Raw genomic sequence first — 21,032 nt, forward strand, 5'->3', positions numbered from 1 at the left:
GTGTCAGGCTGAGAAAGGCCTCCACTGGGCCTCGCTTAATGACTCTCCATGTGCTCCGCATGCCGACCCATCCATCACTGTGCAACATTGACAGAACAAAGGACATACCGGCACGGGCAATGGCGCGTGCGCGTGTGTGTACGCTTGACTGCATGAAAATGTACGTGTGTATTGCAACCTTTAGGGATTGTGTGTATGTCTGTGTCTGTGTGTGCATACATGCCTATGTACTGTATATCTGTACACATTTGAGAATGTGCACTTGACTGCATACACACATGCATTCCTGAAATGCATTCTATATGTGAGTGTGTGTATGCACATGTGATCTTTTGCATGCTGCGTCCCCCTCTGCAGCTCCCTGTAGATGTGGCTTTAACCTTTATCTCTCCTTCAGCACGCTGCATAGTGCACAACACACACAATAGCGAGCAGAGAGAGGGGCAGCTTACAGCCGCACACACAGGGAGCCTGTGTCAAAGCAACACTCTTTATCCTCCTCAAAGTGACAGCAAGGCCAAAACAGAATGACACTGCCTCCGAGACTAAACCCTCTTCCCCCCAGTGCCTGTGTCTAGACTCGACTTTCAATAGGCACTGTTTGTTTTTGACAGAGTTTCCAAATCTGCTTGGCTTTAAGCTTTTATGTCATTATGATTTTTGATTTTGCTGAAGACTGAAGTGCTTTTTATTTCGAGATGGCATATTCCAGAGAGGAGATAGCAGAAACTTCTCGATACCGCACCAAGTTGCCTCAAATAGAAGTGATTCCGAGAATTCCGCAACACATACTTAAGAAGATAACCCTCTTATCTGCTGTGACGCACCAGTTGTCTAGAGAAATTCACAAATACCCCCGTCCTCGTTTTGCATAAAAAGGAAACGGATTAGATTCCCATGCCTTCAACCTCCCTCCTCCCTCCCTCCTTCCTTTGCCCCTCTCTCTCTCTCATCCCTTTTTTCCTGGTTCCTATTTTTGACTACATCCCCTTTGTACTGATCTCAGTCTCTCACCGCAACCCCCTTCTCTCCATTTCCTCATCTCTCTCTCTCTCTGTCTCTCTCTCTCTCTCTCTCTCTCTCTCTCCCTCCCTCCCTCCCCTTTTCTCCCTTGGCTCCCCCTCCTCCATTTCAGGAGAGGAGGCAATGAAATATTTAAGGCTGTGCTGCTGTTGAGGCCTATATTTAGATGGGCCAGACCTCTCTCTTTCTCTCCCCCCCCCCTCCTCTCTCTCTCTCTCTCTCATGTGTTGACATGCTCCCCACGCAGCAGCTACTGCAGCACTATCACCCTCCACTGCCAGGGTAGGAGAGCAGAGACACCCCACATCTGTCACACATAAACACTCTGCAAAGTCAACGACAAAATCAGCCGTTCCAAACGGTTGCATGGCTCTAGATTGCACCCCACACTTTCTACACCTTGATGTGTTTTCCATACACCTGCCTGTATTGATTCATTCTCCTCTCCTCCTTTCTTTTTGTTGTTCCCTTTCTCTCCTTCCTTTTTTCCTTTCGCTTTGTGTCTCTCTGTGTTTCTCTCTCCACAAATCAGATTCCTGCACTCATTTGATTGCCTAGTCACATACCCATATGCAGGCTTATGTGCTTTTTTTGAGCAATATGCATATGAACATTCACACAGTGCACTTTTAAATATACACACAATCATTTCTCACACACACACACGTACAATATACATATATATTTCTACCGTACCCACCTCCCTCCCCCCAGTGCTAATCACCGTCTCTGTTGCTGGTCACCTCGGCATGGTAAATAGAGCTATATATGGATTATTATCAGCACTCTGGACCCAAACATTCAGCTAAGTACCCACTCAGGGCTCACAGTAGGCATTCCTTTCTATCAATGTCCCATAATTCTTTGTGGTTTATGCTTAAGTCTCCCTCTACATGTTTGGATTGACTACTGAGTCAAAAAACATGATTCAAAGACATCTACAGCCACTTTGATAGTTGATTTTCCAATCAAATGCTGATCTCCTTTATCACATGCTGCCACTGATTCCATGAATTTCTTTACATCGGAAATGTCTGCAGTCTTGACTTTGCACCTCCCTCGTTTCTTTGGGGTCGCTGTTGTGTGAGCTGTTGGGAATTGGTTCTTGGAAAAGCGCTGTGGTAGAATGGTGTATTTGAAGAGGCACTGTCAACAGCATCCCACCATTTTCAAGCATTTCGAAGTGTGTACAGTGCTGATGCTGCTCAACCTCCTTGGTCTTTAGTCCTAGACTGTATAGGCAGTAAGTATAGGGCCTTGCACTGGCAGATGTACACATCATACACATCTTTGTCCTATAAGACATGTTAAATAGTAAACAAACTGAAAAAAACCTGGTCATCCTTTTGAATATTGTAAGTCAAGGAACAACGGTCAAAGTAAGCAGGTAATTATAGGACAGCATTATCCTAAATGTATGAGAAGTGGGCGTCTGACCGGAAGGTTTTCAGTTTTAAAATGACTAGGTGTGATTGGGGCTTCATAGCTAAAATACCAATTCATGTGAATAAGCAGCTATAAGACCCCCAATGTTTTCAGAGTTCTGGAATTAACTCTGTCCCAATATCGGCAAATAGCATAGCTTGCATGGTCACTTACAATTTTGATAGAATTTTCTTCTTCCCTAGCATTATAGTGTTGTTTACAACAGTATTACAACATTGTCAGCAGCTCATAAATAGACATTTTATTCTTTATTGGTACAAAAATTAAAATGTCCTTTTGCAACAAACAACACTTCTAATTTTCCCGTTTTAATGTTGAGCTTCTAGTTAGTTTTGCAATCTAATTGCTTATATAATTTGCATATGCTAATGTAAGATTAATTATTCATGATTTAGTAAATAAAACTGCTGTTTTCCCAATTATTTACGGTACAGCTCAGATGAATATGATATTTGAATAGTATAACAGTAACCAGCACCCCCACCCCGCAAAAAATACTTCAACTAGTCATGATTTCTGATTTTGTACAAATCCTCCACTGACGCTGCATCATTATGGACTTACTGTGCCTCAAGCGCCACCTCTGGCCAGTCTGTGCGTGGTTTCCCTTCTGCTACAGCCTCTTTGAAGAAGCTTAACCCCCAGCTGCTCCAGTGGACCTGCTCAGTGACTCACAGAGGAAGACTCAGGTTGTACTGGGTAGATCTCAGGTGTAACACCCAATGCATATAAATGACTTTTGAAGCACCCATGAAATTTGAACCTGCATATGTTTTTGTTTTTTTTTCCTACATTTCTGCATGATTGTGTCTCACTCATTGCCGCATCATACCATCCCCTCTGGTTCACACCATCACTGCTGAGTTCTTATAAAAATAGCTCGGTGTTGAATAATTCATTCAGAACCTCAATTCTCACAAATGGTAAACTGCAGTTTAAGGAAAATTGAACTCCATTGAACGCAACACAACTCATCATACTTCTGCAAAAATGCTTACTTACTACTTACAAGCAAATACCTGGAATATTTTTGACAGGTATTTGCTTAATCTGTATCAGATCTGTTTAGCCCTCGTTAGCGTTGTGCAACAGTATTCATTCACATCCATATTGCACATCCTCTCTCTCTCTGCCTTTATGTGTGTGTGTGTGTGTGTGTGTGTGTGTGTCTGTGTGTGTGTGTCATGACTCATGACCTAATGACAACGTTCTTTTGTGACGGATACTTGTAAGTCCCCAGTACCCATAATCTCTCTCTTCCTGTCACTGTAGTAGCTGTGTTGTGTAAGCAGTTAGAATTGGTTTCTTGGAAAAGCAGTGTGGAGGGTTTCTGTGGCAACAGCTTGCTTTGGCTGCACCGGCTGCTACCGCCGCTGTCGATGTCCACAGTGACTAATGAAAAACCTGCACAGTAGATTGATAATGGGGAGTGTGGGGGCTTGGGAGGGGGAGTGGGGGTTGTTGGGGGGGGGGGGGGGGGGGTTGGAGGGAGATGCTTGTGTAAAGGGCTCAAGGATGGCTCTCTATCTCTCTCCATCTCCCTCTCTCTCACTTCTTCCTACTTTCTACTCTCTACTCTCTCTCTTTTTTCTTTCCTTTGTTCTCTCCCCCCCATCTCTCCTTCTCTCACTGTCTGTCTGTCCCTCCGCAGCAGTTATTGACAGGAGTTTGTTAACCCCTGCCTGCAGTCCTCTCTCCTGTGTGTCGGCGCTTGGAGGCGATTGATGGTTTTATTCCGGGGCTTTAAGCCTATAATGAGAAGGAAGGCATCATTCTCTTTCTTTGTCTCTGTCTCTCTGTCTCTTGAATTCAAATACGCTTTATTGGCAGGACAAGGCAATTTGTATTGCAAGAGTATAATCAACAACAATAAACAAACAATAATCACGTTAGGAAATCAAATCAATTATTTCAACAGTGGATACTGTGCACCAGCAATTATATGTTCATGTTAATTCAGATAACTTGGAAATATATACAGTCAATTCTTGATAATTAGAAAAGTCTAGAGTAGCAGAGTCCAACAGTTTGGTCTGTTTTCCCTCTGTCTCTGTGACAGCTGTTTGTGGATTTACCTGCCCCATGTCTGTCTTCAAGCGTGGTTCTTTTCATTCATACATTCTCTCTCTTACCTTCACTCTTCTCTAACCTCTACCGTCTCTCTCTCTCTCTCTCTCTGCCCCCCCCCACCCCCTCTGATCCCTCCCCTACCATATGAGTCAGCAGTAGCATGGCAGTCCATCGCCCTCCATTGATCTGATAGAGTGATGCGGTCACATTGTGTTGCTGCCCTTGCTCCTGCCCCTGGCCTGAAGTGAGAGTCACAAATAGTGGAAGGAGGAGAAGGAGGGAGGGAGGTGAGGTAGTTTGAATGTGAGAGAGGGAGAAGAGGATAAAGGGAAGGAGCAAAAAGATAGACGGGGACCATGGGGATCTCTAGGACAGAGGTGCAGCCAGAGACGGCAAACCATGCAAAGGGGATCGAGTGAAAAGTAATGAGGGAAAGGAAGAAGAAAGAGAGAGAGATGTAGAGAGGATGTTGAGTGTGAAAAAGAAGCGCAGTCGTATTGATCTGCCAGTGTCATGTCTTATTTACTGGTGTGGTCCTCTCACACGTCGATCAGGTAACCAATCAGGGATCGCATTAGTGTGCAATGGTGAGCCATTGTCATCAGACTCTTACTTCAGCATGTTGGCGTCAAAATGCTTTGTTCATTATTTTCCACTCCTTTAACAGTTTTTGACTAAGATGGACTTTTTCAACCAAGGTTTTTTATGAGCAGCATTATTTTTCTCTTCCATGCTGAAATTTAACTCATTCTGTTTGAAGGAAATTACAATTTTAAGTTATGAGAAAGCAATCCATTAATTTTGTTTGTTTTTTTGAGAAATCAGATCTGTTGCTGTGTGTGTTTTAGTTGCACCTATACAGTGAATAAAAAAAAAAAATTAACAAAAAAACGCTGTTGGTGAATAAATGTGCCATACTGCACTATATCTGGAGATGGCATTATCATCATTACTGATAGCAAGAAAGAGAAAGGGAGGAAGAGAGAGGGTGGCAGAGAGAATGAGAAAGAAAGAGAGAGGAAAGGAAACGAGAGAGAGAGAAAACCAAGCTGCCTTTGTCTCCCCCATCAAGGTCACCCTTTCTGCTGAATCAAATATTTCAGACTGAAAGAAGTGGGCTTCGCTCCTTCCCTCCTTCTCTCCATCCCTCCCTCTTGCTCTCTCCCTCTCCGTCTATCACCCTCCCACTTCTGCTCCTCCCCTTCCCCCTCTTGTTTTTCAGCTCACATTCCACCTCTCCTCCTCCTCCTCCTCTCCCTCCCTCCCTCCCTCCCTCCTTTCTGGGGCGCTGCGGATGCAGTTCCCATGGCAACCATTGGATCCATGTTTGTCTGATATGTGATCCATTAATAACCCTGCTGGCTGAAAATAATAACGGCACATCTCCTCTCGGACCACAGACGGAGGGATGGAGAGGGAGACAGAGAGAGAGAGAGAGAGAGAGAGAAGGGCCATGCTAACAGAATCATATAGATGGGATTTACAGCATAGGACAGGAATCAATAAAGAGTGAGATATAAAGATGTGAAAGTGAGTGATATTACACAGGATGGAGTGTGTCAGTGTCAGAGAAAAGGAGTTTAATCAGCCCAAGCCTTTATTTTAACACGCATCTTTCTGCTTTACTGTACGGACAATAGTAATTTTCCTCATGGAAAAATTTGCAGCCTTCTGTATAATCATCAAAGTGTCTTCAAGGAACAGAATCTATCTGCATAGTCGTTATATAACTTCCACTTCCCAAAGTGGAATTTCATGCATGTAAGTGCATTCATTCTCTTTCACACATATAGGACACATGAGCTGCAGTCAGTACACACACACACACACACACACACACACACACAGACATACTGTACATAGATATATATATATATATTTTTTCCAATGTTTTCTATGGACACAGATGGTCAAGGAAACATACAAAAACAAACATTCTCTCTCTCTCTCTCTCTCTCTCTCTCTCCTCTTCTCTCTCTCTCTCTCTCTCTCTCTCTCTCTCTCTCTCTCTCTCTCTCTCTCCTCTCTTCTCTTCTCTCTCTCTCTCTCTCTCTCTCTCTCTCTCTCTCTCTCTCTCTCTCTCTCTCTCTCTCATACACACACACACACACACACACAGTCAGAGTCATTGTTATGTGGGCCAGTGGGGAGTCCTGCTCATCTCATTGGCACAGTGCTGCAGCCTGGGGAAGGCTGGGTGGAGTGATGGATGGGGAGGGGCCGGGTAAGAGAGTGTGTGTTTGTGCATTCGCGAGTGTATGAGTGACCAAATGTATATGCATGAGAGAGAATACTTACGAGTGACAAAAATGTATGTGTGCTTGAGTGAAAGGAATGTGTATGTGTGAATGTGAGCGTGGATGAGACCTACTTTTCCGCTGCACCGGCCTCACATCACTGCAGAGCTGTGAGCAGCCTGCAGCCCACTGCCAGACAGCTTCTCTCACACACTCTCTCACACACACAAACACAGGGAAGTGTGGGTCACTTGGGTGTCACCCCAACAATAGTGCCATGTTGTGTGTTTACCATGTATCAATGCCCACTCTTTCACTCTCCATGGTGGGTTTGAAAGGATGGCACCCCCCTTTACCACAGGTCTGTCAATTAGGTCAATTGTTGCTAGCTATACTGTATCATCTTCCAGGGGAATAATCTATGCAATTGATGCAATATCCTTAATTCCATCACACAGATCATTAAGTTTCCAACATTGTGATGATGCATGCGAACTGATGATATATGCAAACAACCAAGTTGCAACAAGTTGCACAATCGTGATTAACTTTGTCCTTTTGAGAGAACAGTTTGTAACAGTTACATTTGTATTTGTGTAGTCATATTTTTTAGATCATTTTTATGTAATTTAAGTATAGTATTATAGTATAGTATGTATCATTATGTATCAGTATAGTAGTCAAAATGCGAAGTGCTATATATAGATATATATATCGGACTACATACATATATACATACTGTGTCCACTTCATTTAATCTGCTCTGTTGCCTCTCACTACCAGGGTGGCCTATGCTATTCCTGTGTAACTCAGTGGGTAAGAGTGTAGCTGAAGCAATGCCAAGGGCAGGGCTCTGAATCCCCACAGGAGCTTTATTCTCATACTGAACTGTATGCACTTACCGTAGCCCAGCGTCTTACTGTCACTGGATAAAAGCATTGGTTAAGTGCTATACAGTTAAGATGATGTAGGGGTCTACATTTTATATATTCTCCTCTCACTGTTCTCTCCCTAGTGACCTCTATATATACCCTATCACAGACCCCCCCCCCCCCCACACACACACACACACACACACACACCACACACACACACACACACACACACAACCTCTCGTTCCACCCCAGCAACAGCACCATATCGTCTCCCACTGTCAGTCCAATTATGATTAACCTCAACCACATTTCTCTGCTCCCTCCTTGCCCCCCTTCACCTCCAACCATCCCCCTTTCCCTCTTTTCCTTCCATTCTTCTCTCTCCCTCCCTTCTTCTATCCCTCCTTCCATCTCTCCCTCTTTTCTCCCTCCTTTTTTTCCAGCTTCTGTCCCTGCCTCCTTTTCTCTGCTCCCACCTGTACTTAATCTCCCCTGCTACCATCTTTTCATCATGCCTCTTTTTCTTCTTCCCACCCTCCCTCCTTTGCTCCCTCTATCCCACTGTCTCCCTCATTTCCGTCTGTTCATCTCCTTCACACCACTCATTCATTATACCTCCTTCTCTCCCTCCGTGTCTCCCTCCCTCCTTCCATTTATTCCATTAATGTCTCCATCTCATCCTACCTGATGTAACATCCAGTCCTGCGCAGATCCACTCTACTGACCTGATAGTGTTTCATTCTCTCTCTTTTCTCCCCTCACCAACATATGCCTACCACCCAATAGAAAACAGTGCCAATAGATGAAAATAGATGAACTCTTCATTGATGTATTGACTGCCTTTAATGAGCAAAACTGGCAGGGAAGTGACTTCAGAAGTGAGCAGTCTCCCATCAATAATGAGCAACTAATTGAGGCTGCCGGTCTTGCTTTTCTATTCCGTCTCACTCTGCGCCAGCGTATTGATTCTCGTAATGTGTCTTTAAGCCAACTCCATTCACCCTTGTGATTGTGGAGAGTCCTTATGAAAGACCAAAGGCACTGCTGATCATTGAGTAAAGGCTGGGCTGCTGGTATAGAGAAAAGAAAAATGAGGATGAATAGAGCCAGTAAAGAATTGACCCCCCCTTCTCCCATCACAGTTGTTTAAGACCGGAGAAAACACTCCTGCTGCGTGACTATTGTGGCTCTAGTGTAGGAGAGCCTCCACCATCTGTGTAGCAGCCTCAGTTTCCCCCAGGAAGACAAGGGTCTTTGCTTTGTACACTTCCGGTCTCGCTACGTCTCCCACTGATACCCCAAGCAGGGAGAAGCGGATGTGAGAAGTGTGCCCTTTTGTCTGACCAGGGCATCTGTGAGCACCGGACTCTCTAAACACCAGAGGAACAGCTTGGAGGAGTAGCTGTTATTGATAGCTATCATTCATCACCTCCCTGTGGGAATAGGAGTATCTCTGGTTACCATGTGGACAACCTGCCGGTGATCAGCCCACGTGTTGCCATCCACTCACATTATCTATCCCACTCTCGTCCTCTCGTCTCCACACCACCTTTCTTCCATCTATGACAAACATCTGTCCACCCATTCACAACTCGAACACAAAGCCACACATTAATTTACTGAGCAATTATCGGACACATTTCTAATTTAAATTATGGGTTTTGTGCGTTACCCTGATAGTGCTAATTGGCTGTCATGACCAACTTTCACCAGTAGTCTCCTGTTCAAAATCTGTCTAGGGAGGACAACTTGGTTTTAGTCTGCACAGGAATAACAGCCAAATTTTATTCCCACTTGCCAGTTTGAGTCAGATAACACAACACAGTAGTTGCTGCATCATATTTTTGAGGAAGTTATATTATTATATTTTCAGTTTGATAGATTTCAGCCAAACCCTGTTTCAAAACCAGAGCAATGTCAAGTAAAAGTATAAAATATTTATGAATATACACTTGAGGGCCACTTTAGGGGAGCGCCTCCAGCTTGGGGCCCTTGGTAGTTAGTACCCCTGTTCCCTCTAGTACGGCACCCCAGATCCCATTTACTGTGCATACGGAAGCTGAAATACTCTAGTGTAGTAAAGGCATCCTTTAAACTTGTTTACTGTATGCTGCAGCTTTAAATGGAAGCCCATGGGAGTTATGGAGATTAGTTCTCACAATATAGTAAACTCTGATCTGTCGTATGGGGCAATAATAATGCATTCGTACAACAGGCTAATACGATGGCACCTCACGTGTCGGAGAATGTGACAAACGAGTGGATTTACAGTACAATCCAGTGGTCCTTACTCCACAGCTCTTGACCTTTCTCTTCTTTGTCTGTGTGGTTCTCATGGTTCAGAGGCTCAGAGCAGGACAGGACTGCAGGGCCGCTGGATAGGCCTCTTTGATGTAAGCCTCTCTTTGGCAGCTTCACCGCTGGACCCCTGCTCTCCTTCTGCCCCAAAGATTGATTTTTCTCTTTTCTTTTATTTTCTCTTTCTCTCTCTTCTCTTTTTCCTTACTTTCTTTCTTTCTTCCTATAACCTCAACTTGTTCGTTTTCATCAATACCATTTCTTGCTGTTAATGCATTTTCACCCATTTTTTTTTTAAATGACCTACTTAGTAATCTCTCCTGTTACGAGTATAGCTCTTTTTCTTCAGAGAAAAAAAAAATTGAAGATAAAAAAGTAGAAAGACAAGGCAGAAGGGGGAGGAAGGCAAAAAACGAGATAAAAGGAGATATCCATACCCGGATTTGCTGCACTTTCTCAGCTTAGTAAATACTGCAAGCAAAGGCTGTCTTCTGTTATAATTTGATGAATAATATCTTGAGTTGTTGCCGGCGGTTTTCACTGGGTAGAGTTGCTGCGTTTGATCAGGTCTTTGGGTTTTTTTCCTTGCCTCCAAGTGTTTTATTCTCTGTAGTTTGCAGTGGACTAGTCAAGCGCTTTAACACTGAATAAAACGCCTCTTGGCAACCAAGAGGAGTAATAGGAAATAAGAAGATGCGGAGCGAATCATTTTAAAGAAAAGTAAATAGATAGCCAAAGACATAGAGAATAAGCATCTTGAGAACTGAAGAGGACTACTGTGGCCATTTGCTGATGCAGGTTTATAGGCATTAGAGGGAATTGTCTCTGTCTTTCAGTACCTTGCCTTTCGACTGATATAATGTCTGTTCTCTTGAGGTAGCCTAGCTAGTTCTGTGTGAATTAATTCACATAGAAATAGCGATACCTAAAGTTTCATATTGCAACTATCTTAGTCTCGTCAACGCTCACCATACCAACAGAACTGCTTGATTTCTGCATCTGCCTCTGCATCTCTCTATAATTCATACATCTTATCTGCAGATGCAGTGCTAGCAAAACTGTCTAACTTGGGCACAGTGATGCTAATTAAAGAACCTTACTCAGAAAGCCTCTCAGGCAGTTTTCACACTTTCAACCAAGCCTGTAAACTGAGCCAGATGAGGCCATTACCTTCGCATCTCCACTCCATCCATCTAGACTGGTGGGCTTCATATTACTCCTCCCATTTGTGATGATCACCCCACACACACACATACATACACACACCCCGCCCTACCCCATCCCACCCCATTAATTGCGTGGTTGGAATTATTTGCAACCCGATGCAGGTGTGTGTTTTGTGTGTGTGTGTGTGTGTGTGTGTGTGTGTGTGTGTGTGTGTGCGTGTTTTGTGCATATTTCCGTTTTCTCTCCAGTGGGAATGTGTGTATATGTGTGAACATACTGTGGAGCACGTGAGACGTGTGATCCAGCCATGTGAGAGACAGAGACACGGAGACAGAGAGAGAGAGATGTTGCTGGGTTAATTCTGGTGTTCAATTCAGATCCATGTAGTTGTGAGGATTGAGTGGGCGGCTACAGAAGAAAGAAAAGAGGAAAAATATAGACAGGCAAAAAGAAAGAACAGGGTACATGAATAGGGACTTAAAAAACTGCTCCTCTCCCCACTCTCTCCCTTTTTTATGTCCTGTTTTATCCTTTAGGTCATAAGGATTGTGTCTTAAAGTAGAGAGGGGAAGCTAGACTGTGACCTGACATTTTAAAATTTGAAAAGTATGATATCGGGGTGCGAGTTTCCTAAAATGCAAGTATTAATGCTCACTATCTTCTTTATTTGCTGCACATCTGCCTCTACATGACTTGTCTACATACTGTATAGCTCATAGAGTGAAGCTTTATCATCTCTACCTTGTGTTGGTTAAATAATTAAATAAATACATACATAAATCAGCCAATAAATAACTGATATTGGAGAGCCAAATATGTGTTCTTTACCAAGGATTGTGTGTGTTCCTGCTGTGGCTGAAGAGATGGGGGTGTTGCTGTAATGTGCATGCTGAGTCTGGAGAGAAGCCTGGCTATCTATCAAACATGAAGGCAGCATGGCTCTGTCTGCAGTCTGCGCCCCCCTCCCCCTTGTCCCATAGACCCTGACCTGCACACAACATACAAACACACACACAGGTACACACACACACAGTCAGGAGCACACATACAGTACATTTGTGCATGCTTTCTCCTCTCTCCCTGCATTTTCTCTCTTGATCTCAGTGTGGTCTCACAAACACACACACACACACACACACACACACACACACAGATACAAAATGGGATATTGATGTGAGAAGGCTATGGTTTTTAATGGAGCAACATCATTTGGCCCAGGCTGTGTGAGAGGAGGAGATCAGTACCGAGGCTCTGACAGATAAACAGTAGGGGTTCATCTCCTGCTCCCATCCACATGAAACTGCTGAGATACTGGTGTGTGTGTGTGTGTGTGTGTGTGTGTGTAGTCCACAAATGTCTTCCTTCAAACTATGTATCTATGTTTCGCTGTGCCCCATTGCCATGTTCTTGGCACAGAATCTGCTTTCTTGTTAATCATCGGTCTCATATTTCCACAGTCTGTCTCTGTCTCTTAACTCTAACTTTATCCTAATTCTTGCCTTGTAGCAAACTATCTGCAACTCCCACACTTTCCAATTATCTTCAGAAATTTGCATCATACATTGTTGTCTCCTTGTTAATCTGTTACTGTAGATAGGATTGCGCCAAGAATAGAAATTACATCTCTAGTTAGGAGAGAGCTTCATGCAGAAGTGAAGTATGGAAAATGTTACCTAATGTACTTTCTTCAATATTTTGGACATACAGGTAATTATATTCTCTTCTCATCAGCACTAGGATGTACATTTTGATTTAGACATCTTCAGGCAGCGACTAGTTCACTGATATCACACAGTGATTTTGCTGATCCTGTAAGAGCAGGAATCAATTTCTTTAATACCTCATTTTAGAATGAAACTCTTCATCGTCAACGTTTTCGTTCCTACACTTTAGGAGTGATGCGCTGTGCGTTTTCATCTCAAAGTAGCACTGTCATCATCGCTAGCAGGGAAGAGAGATCTAACCTGGATCTCACCTCCCCAAAGTCCTGAGTGTTCGGCAAGTCGCAGCTTTGCGGAGCGTCCCTCCCGTCCTCCCCACCTGCAGCACTTAAAATATATTTTTCAGCAGGCAGGAGGGCTTGGTGGAGAGCCAGGTACACTGTTAAAAAGGATGACTCAGAGGTGGGACTGGATGGCTCCACAGACTGGAGGCTATCCTGGTTGCTCAGCCTGAAAATAGCCTGGATAGCTTTCTCCCTCTTCCTCCTCCCCTGTTATTTCTTAATGCTCTTTCTCAACCACTTCTTGTTCTTCACTCTGGTACCTCACAAAACCCCTACTCCTAAGCTCCACACTTTCTGTGTATTCTTTCTCCTAATTCCTTTTGTACACACACTCCTCTTCCCCTTTCTCCTCACCCTCCTCCTCCTCAACTTTCTCCTGATCCTCACCACTCCTGTCACTCTTAAACTCCTCTTTCTCTTCGCCCTCTTCCTCCTCCACCCCTCCTACTCCCTCCCTCCCTCCCTTACAGAAGTGGGGGTATGTGGGGCACAAGTGAGCCTGGACTCACATGGCATGAAGGGCAGAGGCAGACACAGAGGATGGGGGTAGGGAGAAGGCAAGAATTGATTTTCCAGTCGGAGAGGCCATCCAGTGCAGGACTAAGTCTGCCCCCGGGGCCTTGGCTGGCTCAGGCCAGCTCCTGATGGAAAAGGCCAGCCAGTGACCTTAAGATTCAACTGATCATGTTTTTCTATTCAGCGATGAAAAGCTCTATTGCTTTTTATTGGATTGCCAAAGCACTTATTTAGTGGCAAGGTTTGCTGCTGACACACCATAAAGATGTCAAATGCCCCCTTGGTGTGTCCAATGGAAGCCTTGTGGGAATGTATTATATATATTGTGTGTGTGTGAGTGTGTGTGTGCATGCGTGGGTACATTTCTGTGTTTGTGAGCCTAACCCTGCATGCCCTTCAAGAGACGAGTAGCATAGCATCCCCTCTGGCTATCCAGCGAGACAGTGAGATGGAGAAGTAATGGGATGAGAGAAAGAGACATATCAGAACACACACACACAAACACACACACACACACACACACACACAATCCCATTGGCTGGCAGCGGCGGCCATGACAGATGGAGGAGTTCAGTTCAGGGGGGTTTCCATGGAAACCAGCGGCAGTGCTACCCTGTGCTTCTCCCCACTGCGTAAGGCGAGATAGAAAGATAGATACATACATACATACACTCTGCAGAGGAGTGCAGCGTGGGTAGCAGAAGTCCTTGTTGTTGTTTACGACTCGCTGTTGTTGCGCAATGGGCCGCTGTTATGGGGTTCACATGACTCATTTCCTAACTATAGATTAGGAGGCGGACAGCTTTGTGCTGCGGTATTGAATCCAACGATAAATTAGCGCAAATCCATTTGTTTACAAATGGCACAGACAGCACTCGTCAGTAATTGTGCCAGAGAGAAACTGTGTCACGACGAGCACTTGACGGTGTGCTAAACAGGAAGAGAGGTATTTCGTTCTATTTATCACACTCTGGATTGCCGTCACCCCCTTCCCCCCTTTTACATTTAAATTAGAGCTCATCTTTCTCCCCCTCTCTCCCAACCAGAAAAGAATTATCACACCATCATTCTCTCTTTCCCCTTCACATTTACATTACATTACATCTTTCTCTCAACCTCACAATTTATGCCTTTTTCCTCTCACTCTTTGATTCCCCTCATCGATCCTGTTTAAGAGCAAACGAGGCAAAACGCCCGTTCACCCAGAAAAGGCCTAACTAGATGTGACAGGCACTAAAAGCCAATCCGCTGCTGCGCTACAGGCCCAGCACCGCCATATGGATCATTCCTCCAACAGCACCCTGGCCTGGTTGCTTTTCTGATATTTATCCGAATGGCCTCTCTGCAAATTCTATCTGTGGAAACACTCACGTGCCCACACACACACACACACAAAATCTCTCTTGCTCGCTCTGTCTCATTTTCTCTATATTGCTCTTTCTCTCTCTCTCTCCCCCTCACACACACACACACACACACACAGATCACTAATGGTTCTGCATATTTTATTTCTATGTATCACGCTATGACTAAATGCATTGCAGAGCCACTGAGGAGAGTTTCCTATATGCTAGGGTTTCAGTAAGCACTCATGTTCTTGTCTGATTATGTTCATGTTTGGTCAGTAACCTTCAAACAACATCTGGCTTGAACTGTACAGTATCTACAAGGATGACAATACCAGTGAATCAAGTGATTGTATGAACAAATCTTGTATCCCAACTTCCTTGATGTGCCTGCTTTACCAAATGTGCAACTTCTCACCTGCCAGTATTGATGAACTTTCCTCTCCTCTCCCCCTCCTTCCCTCTCTCTGTCTTTCTCTTTCTCTTTTCTTTCTACTTTGCCCCCTCCATCATCTTTCCACAGTGAGAAGAGGAAGCTGCAGGTGAACATCTCCAGTCCCATTCAGTGCAGCATGAACGGCAGGAAGTGCACAGTCATCGTCGAGCCCAAGATCAACCAATCACAGCCGGACTTCACCAAGAGCCGATCTGGTTACATACTGGCCGTTCCCGGAAACTAAGAAGGGCCAACAAACACAGTGACAACAGATTTCAGACCAGGCTGAGATGATGATTCACTTCTGATTCACTTCTCGTGTTTTGCCGAGCTGCCGATTATGTGGCTCTGCAGTGTACTATGTAGATAGCAGCTCTGGAGGAGGAATGGGATAATTGAATCCTCAGAGTGCAAAGCCATGCCAAATTTGACTTGTTCCATAGGTTTCTATGCAATGTTCTGAACAGCAAATGTACAATATGCCTACATGCAAAATGTTACTAGCTAAACAGGTTTAAATACATGCACTACAAGATAATCTACCAAAGAGGTGATTTTTTTGCTTTTTTTATCCAAATTTCAAACTGTTTGCATTGTACAATATCTATTTTTTTTGTGGATGGAATATTGTGTGGTGAGAGAAAACGAGGGTAGTCAAGGTGAGAGGAGATTATGAGGGAACTGTTCTCAGAGCCACTGATGTTGCGTAATGAAAAAAAATCCACAAGCTGTGCAGGGTTTATAATCCCTGCTGCAGTGTAGGAGCCATATCAAAAGAGAAACCTTGAAAAATGAAGTGATATGATATGTATGACTCGGATATTTCACAGATATTCAGCCAGCTTTAATTATTTGCTTTGAGTCAGAAGAGAACACTTTGTATTATTGGTTATATAGGAAAAATAATGATGACCTTCTTTGATGATGTACCTACCTAGATGGTAAATGAATGGAACTTCAACTTCCAATTTCAACTCCTTATATTTTAAGTTTCCTGTTTGATATAATACATGTTTTCAATCACATATGGGAATAGCAAGGGAGAGAGTGTGATTCAGCGGTGTGTCAGTGTCAGGCACAAATGTCAGATCTAATTCATTGTTAGTTTGTTAGTCACCGGATGTTGAGTAGGATGTGTTGAGCATATCCTGAGCGTCGCAAACTGCTTCAAGCAAAGCGTTAAAATCTTTTAATTTAAATCCTGCGTCTTATACTCTCTGCTACAATGTCTGTACATTTATAATACTCTGATAGTGCTTATATATTATAAGTTAGAATATATGTGAACAGCATAAGATTACAGTTCCATATATGTTTTATGCACAGCACTTACACCACATTTGGTGGACAAAGGGATGTTATAACTAAAACTGAAGAACAGAAGAGAAATATAGTTAATTTCCAAAATAATTTTCATTTAAGAAACACTTAATATTCTTTTAAGATTTAAGACTTAAAGCTCTAACTAAGCAGGCAGGGTGTCACTGTACTGTAGAATCCCATGTGAACTCCAGGCGCTGAATACAGCATCATTTGTTGTCTTTGTGTTGAGTCAATAGCCTAATGACTTGTAGAGGCCCTCAGTCCTTTTCAATGGGCTGGCTCTTGACAAATACCCCCTAATCAGAGAGAGAGCAGTGTGTGGCAGTGTGTGTGCATGTGGGCATGCGCATAAGTGTGTGTTGATTAGCTCTTTGACGCGTTGCCCACTCCTCTCCTTGGCGGTGTGACAGGGAGCCTGGCTGGTGGCCGTGGTAAGGGAGTGGAGACAGACCCTGCAGGTCAGAGGGTGTGAAGTCTCTAACTTGCTAAAGATAGCTAGTCCAGCTCTATAAGAGACCGCTGTCCTACTGCACCTCCCAGTCCAGAGCTCAGACATAGGAGTACAGCTTTTGCTTAAGGATGGAATAGACTATACATTTTTTTTGTATGAATGATGAATGAATTGGAGACATCAGCTGATTCCAGGCTGATCATGCAAAATTCCCTTCACTTTTAACAATAAGGAAAGCCAAATCACACTAACCAAGTCACCATGAGCACTAGACTCTTCAAAGGTTAGATGTCTGCTCTCCAGCTGTAAGCTGTGTTGAAACATTTCACTGTATTTTCATTGTTACTAGATATAAATTAGTATATTTACACTATGTCGTTCTTCCAACCATCCAAAGCTCAGTGGGAGCTCATAAGCTCATGAGATGTCTGCATTTTACAGCATTTATAATATTAATATCCATCCAGATACAGCATATAAGCCATAAATGTCTTTTGACATTGTATAAAAATATATTTGCTGCTTGCTAACCAACTCTATTATTTTTGCCTCTGTGCATATTTAGATTTTACATTCCCATCACTGAATATGGAAGGACCGCTACTGTACTGTCCATATAATGCTAAACTTTCAGTTATCAATCCTCTGGCAGGAATCACATTATTCCTATGCTTTATCCTGTAAAATATGGGATCTTGGTGTAAATGTTGTCATGATGACATTTATGTGATGGTAAATGGCACAGCACACACCTGTAGGATGAGAGACAACACCTTAACAGCTCTCTACCCATAGACAGTTAGCAGTATTGGCATTGTGTGTGTGTGTGTGTGACTGAGTGAGGAGTATTGACAGTAATCTGGGGAACGATAGCCCAGTATGCATTGAAGCTCCCTGGATGCTTGGCCTAGTTACAGTGGCAGCAGACTGGTCTGCATTACTTAAACAGGCAGAAAAACTTGTTACCAATCAGTTTCACAAGTACCACAGTCTGCTAATTGTACCCGAGTGTTGTCTGAACCAGTCGTTTATCTTAATTAGTTCATAAGTGCCCCTGTCTTTTGAAGAAGCAAATCTCCCTTTTACCTCGCAGCTCTGTGGCGAATGACCTTGTCCTATTGCTTGATAAGGCACTTTAAAGCCGAAAAGAGTTGTTTGGGGAAAATGGTGTATTTATAGTGTGGATTAGCCAAGTGACATTGGAGGCGCTAATAGAAGGTTTTCATTGGCACTTAGGCCTGGGGGTTGCCTGTGAGGAGTGTGTGTGTGTGTGTGTGTGTGTGTGCTGTATGTGTGCAGATGAGACTCCATAGCTCCTCATATCCTCCAGCATGATATCTCCCACATGGCTTCTCCTTTCCTCTCTGCTCCGCTATTCACTGCTCATCATTAGAATGGACCCACTGTCACTTCTCACTTCAGCAGCTCTCTCTCTCCTCTCTGGGGTGTGTGTGTGTGTGTGTGTGTGTGTGTGGATGGGGGGGTTGTCAGTGAACAAAGCCTCGCTTGGCCTCGTCTCCTTCTCTACTCCCTCTGCTTTCTTTTTCCTTCCCTCCCTCCTTCCTTATTTCCACTTTCCTTCCTCTATCAAATCACTTGGCTCCCTGCCCAGGTGGGCTGACTGTACCATCCTGCAGGGCAGTGAAGGCTTTCCTTTTTTTTTTATTCTCTACTTCGACCCTCCTGTGCCCGGGAGTAGTGTTAGACAGAGAGATACAAGAGAGACTACACCAACAACAAACTATTTCAAACAATAAGCTACCAATACACAGGGACAAAAAATGAAAATCCCATACAAAGCTATATTAAGCCAAAATGTAAATACAGTTGATCAAAAATCTGTTAAGGTGCTTGATTTCATTTTGGTGTGCAACCTTAATCACCAATGATTAATTTTCCACAATAATGATTTTCTTTGCTGTGGGATGGGGGAATCTAATTGGGACTCCCTTGGGTAGTAACACGGCGAGTGTACAAAAAAACAGGCTTTACCTGAGTAATCCACTACAATGGGGAAAAAAGGTTGTCAAAGATAAAGGTAAAAAGTAGGTTACCTGTGCCATTGTGTTCTTCCCCTCACTGTTCTCTCCAGTGAGATCTTAACAAGTACTTCTCTGCAGTTTCCTCACCGTTGTTTCAGTTCTCCCCAAACGTTTGACACAAGACTTTGTGATCAAGGTCATCCATACTATCACTATCTTTCCCCTAATGTATTCCATACTCTCTGGCTTTACACAAAATATGGAAAAAGCTACATTTATACATCATTCATTTACTGATCCAATATGTGCCTAATTTTATATTTTGCATATTTGTGTAATATATCAATATTACATATCCATAAATAAAAGAAAACATCCAAATCTAAAGGGAACTTTACTGTTGTATGAACTATTATGTACAACTGTGTTCTGTGTAAATGCAGGTTATGCATTCCATGATTTTCCACAATGAAAGTTATTTCATTAATCGTTTTATTAATAAATTTATTTGCTCCAATGGCTCCTTCTCTTGCTCAGTTATTCTTTAAGCTTGTTGTTGTTTGTTTGTTTTGTTGTTTATCTGTGTTGCAAAGGAGGAGGTGGGGGTTCCAGATAGATCTCCAGATAAATCTGTTTGAAGCTTTAGTCTGGACAGCAGGAAAGGAGTGTTAGTGTGTTGACTCAAATGTTTTCTAATGCCAGCTGTTGTCTTCTGTGTGTGATGTGGTAATAGCTGGGTAGAGCTAAACGTTAATCCGCCCACTAACAGCTGTTTGCCTGGGTGACGTTGAGACGGCTAAAACCCCTGCAGTCGGCATGACAACACCGCTTCCCACCATTCACTGTGTCAGCCATCAGCAGCTACCTCAGCAGGGTTTGCTAATCCACTGGCTGATGGATGACTATCTAGTGGGAAGAGTGGGATGATTCTTCCCACCAGGGCCATGACTAAATACTGGCTGACCAGGTGATTAAATGGATGGAAAGTGGGTGATACATACAGAATTTAAATGACCTGACCCAAGCAGATGTAGATCTGCCTAACTACGTATATACTTGGTGTAGTACTTGCTTAGATACATACTTTGTGTAGCCGACCAACAACACTTCGATGGACTACAGCGGGCTCCAACCCTGAGCCATCGTGAGCCATGTGTATGGAGGTTTTTATTCCAACCAAACACTATAGCAGCTGATTTCAACCATCAACCAGAGAGGAGGAACTAATCAATGAAATCAACTGCTGTAGTGTTTCTGGAGTTGGAATGAAAACCTGAATACACATGATATAGGAGAAAACGGGAAATCTCAGTTCTCAGATGTTGAGTTTGTTCCCTCATCTCCTAAGTCTCAATAAGAATGGGTCTTGACGCTCCTTGACACCGTTAATAATCTCTAGAATGAAATTTACTGAGAGTGAAATCCAAACACCCAGAGTATGAAATGAGGTGTCGACCATTGTATTTTGTGTTTGAAAGATGTTTAAGTGTATCAGACAACAGTGTCTAAGTCCACAGCTGGAGGCACAATGAACACAAGCGGGCATCTTGAACGATCAGTGCATTTTATTTTCCATCACAGTACAAAAATAAATTAAAGTAAGCAGAAACCAACTGAAAAAGTTTCAATTACAGCAACGGCTTTTTTGTCTTTTTCAAAAAGAACATTTTATTGAACAGCGTCAACGCCCCTCCCTCCCCCACCAACGAAAAAACCAAGTCTAGTACCGGTGTGGTGTATTTTCCACTTCTTCTCCATAAGAAAACAAAGGTTCACACATTCTTCTGTACAAATAAAACTCTCCCAGTCACACTCACATATGTTCACACATTCGCGCACACATGCAGCCATCGAATG

General features: G+C 43.4%; 1 protein-coding gene across 1 annotated transcript in view; it reads left to right on the top strand.

Annotated features, from left to right (window-relative positions):
- LOC139663922 (unconventional myosin-Id-like) overlaps positions 1–19,667 on the top strand; it is a gene marked incomplete at its 5' end in the record, with an annotated part of 49,560 nt that extends 29,893 nt beyond the window's left edge. The window contains one exon of the mRNA XM_071542709.1: positions 15,507–19,667. Within this exon, the coding sequence (XP_071398810.1) occupies positions 15,507–15,663 (157 nt within the window). The remainder of the gene's footprint in view (positions 1–15,506) is intronic.
- Positions 19,668–21,032: the final 1,365 nt, after the last annotated feature.

Source organism: Centroberyx affinis, unplaced genomic scaffold (assembly GCF_046629955.1).
Source record: "Centroberyx affinis isolate AG114_WGS23_722 - 3 ecotype Tasmania unplaced genomic scaffold, CSIRO-AGI_Caff_v1 ptg004164l_1, whole genome shotgun sequence".
Classification (NCBI taxonomy): Eukaryota; Metazoa; Chordata; class Actinopteri; order Beryciformes; family Berycidae; genus Centroberyx; species Centroberyx affinis.